This window comes from Rhinatrema bivittatum, chromosome 6, assembly GCF_901001135.1.
Source record: "Rhinatrema bivittatum chromosome 6, aRhiBiv1.1, whole genome shotgun sequence".
NCBI lineage: Eukaryota > Metazoa > Chordata > Amphibia > Gymnophiona > Rhinatrematidae > Rhinatrema > Rhinatrema bivittatum.
In genome coordinates, this window is record NC_042620.1 from 5,031,158 (window position 1) to 5,039,763 (window position 8,606).

The 8,606-nt window shown below is 47.1% G+C and overlaps 1 protein-coding gene across 2 annotated transcripts in view; it reads left to right on the plus strand.

Annotated features, from left to right (window-relative positions):
- Positions 1 to 7,635, plus strand: part of LOC115093357 (tubulin alpha-1A chain-like) — a 45,371-nt gene extending 37,736 nt beyond the window's left edge. For both annotated transcript variants that reach the window (XM_029604991.1, XM_029604992.1), the window contains 2 exons: positions 5,601 to 5,749; positions 6,551 to 7,635. In XM_029604991.1, coding sequence (XP_029460851.1) covers positions 5,601 to 5,749; positions 6,551 to 7,534 — 1,133 coding nt within the window. In that variant the 3' untranslated portion in view covers positions 7,535 to 7,635. The remainder of the gene's footprint in view (positions 1 to 5,600; positions 5,750 to 6,550) is intronic.
- Positions 7,636 to 8,606: the final 971 nt, after the last annotated feature.

Sequence of the window (8,606 nt, forward strand, 5' to 3'; positions counted from 1 at the left end):
AGAAACAGGAACGAACTGAAGAAGCACAAGGATTAGAACAAGAACACAGGACTAAAACAGATCAGGAACACGAACGAGTAGCAACTAAGCACACGACTGGAAGCGTGGAGACCTGTTGTCAAGGCAAAGACCGGATGGCGGAGCCTGCCTTAAGTAGCAAGGCCCGGAGACGTCAACACCCCGGGGCCGCAGGAAGGTTTCCTGTCGCGGCCCTTTAAAGTCTGAGAAGGCGTGCCCACGCCTAAGGCAGGCAGACTAGAATTACATGGTGGCAGCACCTCCCTTCAGCACAGGTGGGGAGACCCGCCTGGGACCGGAGGCGGCCACGGAGCTGCCAGAGAAACCTGGGAACATAGCAGGAGCTCGAGCGCGTAGGCAACTGCCTACCGCTGCCAAAGAGGAAGGGCCAGGTCCGAGACCCGGGCGTCGGGGTGAATAGGGCCAGTTACAGGCCTGCTGCAGCCGGGATACGCAACACACACATAGACACACACACACACACGCGCGCGCGCTCTCTCACTCTCACACCCTCTCTCCCTCACATACACATGCTCTTATTCACTCAGACAGGCCCCTTTTCTCAGGCACACACTTAGGTTCCTTATCTCATTAAGAGACATTCCCTTACTCAGGCTCCCTCCCTCTCACTAACACCATTACTCTCTCATACACACCCAATCCCTCTCAAACACATACAATCTCCCTCTCTCACACTCACATACACATTCCCTCATAAAGGCTCCCTCTGTCTCCCACAATCACACCTTTCCTCTGTCTCTCTCTCATACACCCCATCGTACAGACACTCTCTGTCTCTTGCACACACACCCCCTTCACACATCTTCCCTCTCTCTCTGACACACACACACCCTTACATAAGTTCCCTTTCTCACACACACATATGCATTCTTACTCTCTCACAAAGGCTTCCTCTCTCTATCTCATACACAGACACAGAGCCGCTGCTAGCAGCCTGCCGAGTCTGCTTCTCTCGGATGTGACTGGGATGGGCACCGCTCACAGCCTGCCGTCTCTACTCCTCTTGGCCACGAGGCCCCTCAACCCTTTTTTCTCCTTCTCTGTACCTTTCCTAATTCCTCTATATCCATTTTGAGATGGGGTGACCAGAAAGGCACACAATATTCATGGTGCAACTGCACTATTGATCTACAATATTCTGAGGTCCATATTGAAAAGCCATTTAGACGGATAATTACCCATTTGAATGGCTTATACAGCTCAATTCTCGTTATCTATATAACCTACCAGCTTTAAGACAGCCAGGAATATTCAGCGAGCCATGCAGTGCCTGAATATGGACCTCTCCATTCCTTGCCAAATAATTCCTAGCATTCAGTTTGCTTTTTCTGGCCTCTGAGGATTTCAACGTATTGTCCACAGTGACTGCAAGATCCTTTTCCTGGGTGGTGGAGCCGTCACCATGTACCTAATATTAGGGTGACTTTTCCCTCTGTGCATCACTTTATACTTGTGCACGTTAAATCTCATCCAATCCCTTCTGCACTGCCTTACAATCCCCCTCTGATTAGATATAATAATTAAAGCAAAACTAGCTGCATGTTTTTAATGAATTATTACCTCAGGAAAAAGGACCTGCAAAACTTGGTGTGTGCTATTTCTGCAGGTCCTTGGAGATTTGAAAATGTATTTATATATATATTATATACTTTGCCCCTTGGCGTGCCTCCTGTGTAATCTTACCCAAACAGTTCATTTTTGCATGTAAAACTCCATTTTACCTGCAGGAGTGGCTTTGATGGGTCACAGTTTTGCTGTGCAGCCTCACCGTGCTCTGGTCCTGCTCCCCGCCTGCAGAGGCTTTCAGTGACCTCTGCATCCAGCTACCCACGCCATCCCCTCACTGACCACCTGGCTCCTCAGTGAGCTCAAGCTCCAGCCCCATTTAACCCTGCTTTGCCAGAACCACCTTGCCTCTTCATGGAGTCACCCTTGGCCCTCTGACGTGGCCACTCTGGTCTTGTACCTTGCCTTGTGGCCTCTGGGCCCCCAGCCTTGTTGCATTTTGGGGCTCTGTGTTCTCTTGCCTAGTTATTGTCTGGTTCTGTCCTAGTCTGTCTTGTCCTGTTCTGTCTCGGTTTGGTTTTCCGTGCCCAACCAGTCCTGTTTCTGATATTCACTCTTTGTTTTGCCTGTGCCTTGTCTTGCCCCAGCCTGTATCTAGTTCCACTTCCTGTCCAGTATCCTGCCTTGCCTGTGTCTCTCCTTGTCCCTTGCCTTGTCCATGTTGGTATTCAGTGCCAAGCCCAGCTCAGAATCCTGCTCCAGCCTGTCCAGCCCTGCTGCAGCCTGTCCAGCCCTGCTCCAGCCTATCCAGCCCTGCTGCAGCCTGTCCAGCCCTGCTACAGCCTGTCTAGACTCACCATGATGTACTGCCATTTCAGCCCTGCTGCAGCCTGTCCAGCCCTGCTCCAGTAACTGTTTCAGCCCTGCTGCAGCCTGTCCAGCCCTGCTCCAGTAACTGTTTCAGCCCTGCTGCAGCCTGTCCAGCCCTGCTCCAGTAACTGTTTCAGCCCTGCTACAGCCTGTCCAGCCCTGCTCCAGCCTGTCCAGCCCTGCTGCAGCCTGTCTAGACTCACCATGATGTACTGCCACCTGTCCAGCCCTGCTCCAGTAACTGTTTCAGCCCTGCTCCAGTAACTGTTTCAGCCCTGCTACAGCCTGTCCAGCCCTGCTACAGCCTGTCCAGCCCTGCTGCAGCCTGTCTAGACTCACCATGATGTACTGCCACCTGTCCAGCCCTGCTCCAGTAACTGTTTCAGCCCTGCTACAGCCTGTCCAGCCCTGCTGCAGCCTGTCTAGACTCACCATGATGTACTGCCACCTGTCCAGCCCTACTCCAGTAACTGTTTCAGCCCTGCTACAGCCTGTCTAGCCCTGCTCCAGACTGTTTCAGCCCTGCTTCAGCCTGTCTAGACTCATCATGATGTACTGCCACCTGTCCAGCCCTGCTCCAGTAACTGTTTCAGCCCTGCTCCAGCCTGTCCAGCCCTGCTCCAGTAACTGTTTCAGCCCTGCTCCAGCCTGTCTAGACTCATCATGATGTACTGCCACCTGTCCAGCCCTGCTCCAGTAACTGTTTCAGCCCTGCTCCAGCCTGTCCAGCCCTGCTCCAGTAACTGTTTCAGCCCTGCTCCAGCCTGTCCAGCCCTGCTCCAGTAACTGTTTCAGCCCTGCTCCAGCCTGTCTAGACTCATCATGATGTACTGCCGCCTGTCCAGCCCTGCTCCAGTAACTGTTTCAGCCCTGCTCCAGCCTGTCCAGCCCTGCTCCAGCCCTGCTCCAGTAACTGTTTCAGCCCTGCTCCAGCCTGTCCAGCCCTGCTCCAGTAACTGTTTCAGCCCTGCTCCAGCCTGTCCAGCCCTGCTCCAGCATGTCCAGCCCTGCTCCAGTAACTGTTTCAGCCCTGCTCCAGCCTGTCCAGCCCTGCTCCAGCCCTGCTCCAGTAACTGTTTCAGCCCTGCTCCAGCCTGTCCAGCCCTGCTCCAGCCTCACCATGATGTACTGCTGCCTGTCCAGCCCTGCTCCAGTAACTGTTTCAGCCCTGCTCCAGCCTGTCCAGCCCTGCTCCAGTAACTGTTTCAGCCCTGCTCCAGCCTGTCCAGCCCTGCTCCAGTAACTGTTTCAGCCCTGCTCCAGCCTGTCCAGCCCTGCTCCAGTAACTGTTTCAGCCCTGCTCCAGCCTGTCCAGCCCTGCTCCAGCCCTGCTCCAGTAACTGTTTCAGCCCTGCTCCAGCCTGTCCAGCCCTGCTCCAGTAACTGTTTCAGCCCTGCTCCAGCCTCACCATGATGTACTGCTAAACCTGCAGGAAAGGGGGCTAGATAGGTGGAAGACCAGCCCTTGTCTAGCCCAGTGTCCTGCCTTGCAGTCCTGCACTGCTCCTGGGGTGCAGGGCCGGCACGTCCACTAGGCGGTCGATTAGAGCACCAACCAGTAGGGGACAGCAAAGAGCAGCCATCTGAGGCCACGAGCGGAGCCCTAAGATGAGACCATCACCTTGCTGGTGGCTGGAAAGAATCAGCAAGTACTGCTCGGAGAAATGTTTTAAACTTAAAAGCAGAGGGGAGAAATAAACTATTGGGGTATATTATTTAGTGTGTTCATGTGTTTTGTTTTAAATAGATAGTCAGACAGGCAGGCGACAAACAGAAGTTTGTGTGTTCGTATTTCCCAATGCTCCCACCCTCGCCCACTCACCCCTAGCTCATCCTTTAATTTATAGGTAGGTGTCCCTTTCACACTTAAAAAATAAATCAGCCTTTTAACTTAAATTCAGAAATTGCCCACACTTTATCAAGAGTTTAATCATTCCCTTGTAGGTCTCTACCAGACATATAGTGAATACACTAACACATTTAAAGGACCATAATTATTTATTTATTTATTTATTTAGCATTTTTCTATACCGACTTTCCAATAACAGAATTACTGATCAATTCGGTTTACATTTTAAACAATAACAACAATGACAAGTAAATGTCTTACAATGAACAGGTCGAATTAACTTGGATTAAGATATATGGGGGTAATAACATAATTAAATGCATTCCTACTCCCAGAGCAACCTAAAACTTAACTAGGAACTGAACACATTTATTTTTTAATCTAAATTTTTTATTGGCAGCTTCAACCTTATTCAATACATAACAGACCATAACAACACTATGATCATTCAGCAACCGCCAATCCACAGCTCCCTTGTGAGGAAAGGCTAAAGAGGTTAGGGCTCTTATGATTGAGGTCTAGAAAATCATGAGTGGGGTAGAGTGGATAAATAGGGAAAGAGTTTACCCTTTCAAATAACACTTAGGGCTAGCGGATATTCCTTGAAGCGAATAGGTAGCAGCTTCAAATTGCAGAAAACATTTTTTCACTCAGTGCATGATCAAGCTGTGGGATTTGTTGCTGGAGGGTGTGGTTATAGTGAGTAGCATAACTGGGTTTATAAAGGGAGTGAACAAATTCCTGGAAAAAAATCCAGAAGCAGTTATTAACCAGATGACTTAGAGGCCCCTCACTTGTCACAGGAAGAAACTGGATCTACATTTTGGTTTTGGCCATTCTCAGAGATGGGATGCTGGGCTTGATGGACCTTTGGTCTGACCCAGCATGGCACTTCTTACGTTGATTACTGGTGCCAATCCTGCAGGTAAAATGTACTCACTGTGCTTCAACCAATGCAGATGGTTTCATTATTGCACCCAAAGAAGGAAATTTTCAAATAGATTTTTGCGTGTAAAACTGATGATTTTATGTGTGCAAATGGGCTTTTGAAAATTGCTCTTTTTATGTGCATAACTCCTTTGAAAATGTGCTCTGGTGTGTAAGAAACGTGTATTGGGTGTTAAATTTGTCCATAACCCTTGGTAACCGTGATATCCAGCCCAATGTCCAATTCTTGCAGACTGGAGTTGTTTTCCTTTGGGTTAGTTTCTCATTACTAGGAGAGAATCAAAGAAAACACCATGATAGATTAGGTGATATCCCTCAGCTCTGTTCTCGTTATGAGATTACTGTATGACAGATTGAGTACTGACCAATTTAAATTGTCAATTCTTAGATGAGGTTCGTACAGGAACTTACCGCCAACTGTTCCACCCAGAGCAACTCATCACAGGCAAAGAAGATGCTGCCAATAATTACGCCCGTGGGCACTATACTATCGGGAAGGAAATCATTGACCTGGTGCTGGACAGGATCCGGAAGCTAGTAAGTAGCTTTCTATACAAATATATAATTAATGGGGACTGCTGAGGAGAGGTCCACCCTACCTCAGGAAGTAATGGTGCCAGCAATGGGACTTCTGGGGCAGAGATGATGAAACTTTGCTATCATGTCATTCCCATAAAGTAGCTTGTTACCTCTGTGGCAGACAGGAGTCTGATTCACTTGCTAGATTTTAAGGCGTGATGTGTGTGCGTGTCACACAGTTCAGTCACTCAGGCTGCTATTTGATGATGGCCATGGTGTGTGAATTCCACGCAGTAGCCCAAGCATTACATGACAGTTTAACTCATACATATAACAGGTTTCTCCTTACATTGACTTGGAAATATGTCAGGACAAAAGCTATAATAGGGGTGTGTTGTTGAAAGTATGTAGGTGATTTTGTACCTGCACACCTTGTCAGAAATTTTCAAAGTGAAACAACATTTCCACTGCTATTACTGTGATCTGCATCATAGTAATAGCAGTGGAAAATCCAAATGTACATGCATAATTTACTTCCACCATCAGGATGACCTCTTTCAATCCAGCTATAAATCTATGCATCGGGAAAGTTCATGTGTACTCTATACCCTCTGAGGGGGATAGTATTCACCCAGGGAAATTTAGCTGGATAACTACTTGGTTACATTATCCTCAGTATACACAATCAAGTTAAGATGCACTGGACCAGAAACCATGATTGACCAGGCATAGGGAATCTGCTAAAGAAAGACACTGAACTCCATGCAAACTTCATAATTTCTTTTATTATTTAGTGATACATCTTCTCATTTTCCACAGGCTGACCAGTGCACAGGTCTTCAAGGCTTTCTCATCTTCCATAGCTTTGGTGGTGGCACTGGATCTGGTTTCACCTCCTTGCTGATGGAGCGACTATCTGTTGACTACGGCAAGAAGTCCAAACTGGAGTTCTCAATCTACCCAGCTCCTCAGATTTCCACAGCTGTAGTTGAGCCCTACAACTCCATCCTGACCACTCACACCACCCTGGAGCATTCCGACTGCGCCTTCATGGTGGACAATGAGGCCATTTATGACATCTGCCGCAGAAACCTGGACATTGAACGCCCAACTTACACTAACCTGAACAGGCTAATAGGTCAGATTGTATCCTCAATCACAGCCTCCCTCCGATTCGACGGTGCCCTGAATGTGGATCTCACAGAGTTCCAGACCAACTTGGTGCCTTATCCTCGTATCCATTTTCCTCTAGCCACTTATGCCCCAGTGATCTCTGCAGAGAAAGCTTATCATGAGCAGCTTTCTGTAGCTGAGATCACCAATGCTTGCTTTGAACCGGCTAACCAGATGGTGAAATGTGACCCACGCCATGGTAAATACATGGCTTGCTGCCTGCTATACCGTGGAGATGTGGTGCCCAAAGATGTCAATGCAGCCATAGCTACCATCAAGACCAAGCGTACCATACAGTTTGTAGACTGGTGCCCAACTGGTTTTAAGGTTGGTATCAACTACCAACCACCCACTGTGGTACCAGGAGGTGACCTGGCCAAAGTGCAGCGTGCTGTGTGTATGCTGAGCAATACCACAGCCATTGCTGAAGCTTGGGCTCGCTTGGACCACAAGTTTGATCTGATGTATGCCAAGCGAGCCTTTGTGCACTGGTATGTGGGAGAGGGGATGGAGGAAGGAGAGTTCTCTGAGGCCCGGGAGGACATGGCTGCCCTGGAGAAGGATTACGAAGAGGTGGGAACAGACAGTGTGGAAGGAGAGGGTGAAGGAGAGGAAGGAGAGGAGTATTAAAGACCAGAAAAGAACCACCATCATGAGAGATTTGGACTAAGTACAATTTTATTTCTCCATGGATAATGAAGGTCTTATTTCAATAAAATACCTTATCAGCCTTTTTGTATGTTTTGGTGAATTCTTTGCCTCCGTGTTTACTAATGAGGATGTTGGGGAGATACCAGTTCCGGAGATGGTTTTCAGGGGTGATGAGTCAGACGAACTGAACAAAATCACTGTGAACCTGGAAGATGTAGTAGGCCAGATTGACAAACTAAAGAGTAGCAAATCACCTGGACCGGATGGTATGCATCCTAGGGTATTGAAGGAACTAAAAAATGAAATTTCTGATCTATTAGTTAACATTTGTAACCTATCATTAAAATCATCCATTGTACCTGAAGACTGGAGGGTGGCCAATGTAACCCCAATATTTATTGGGGTTACCCCATGTCACTATATCCAAGTTAAATATTTAAATTATACAGTTTATATTACATAATTTTATTAATTACAAGTAAAACTATTCTATATTATTTATTATCATTATGTTAAATTGTCATCCAGTTATAATATTCCATATGTACCACTGTTCTATGTAAAGCCCCCTTATCTCTGTTGGGCAGTTTATCGTTATATGTAAACCGGAGTGATTTATAGTCTCTATAAGAACCTCGGTATATAAAAATTAAAAATAAATAAATAAATAAATTTAAAAAAGGCTTTAGGGGCGATCCGAGTGACTATAGACCAGTGAGCCTGACTTCAGTGCCGGGAAAAAGTGGAAACTATTGTCAAGATCAAAATCGTAGAACATATAGAAAGACATGATTTAATGGAACACAGTCAACATGGATTTACCCAGGGGAAGTCTTGCCTAACAAATCTGCTTCAATTTTTTGAAGGGGTTAATAAACATGTGGATAAAGGTGAACCGGTAGATGTAGTGTATTTGGATTTTCAGAAGGCGTTTGACAAAGTTCCTCATGAGAGGCTTCTACAAAAACTAAAAAGTCATGGGATAGGAGGCGATGTCCTTTCATGGATTACAAACTGGTTAATAGACAGGAAACAGAGAGTAGGATTAAAT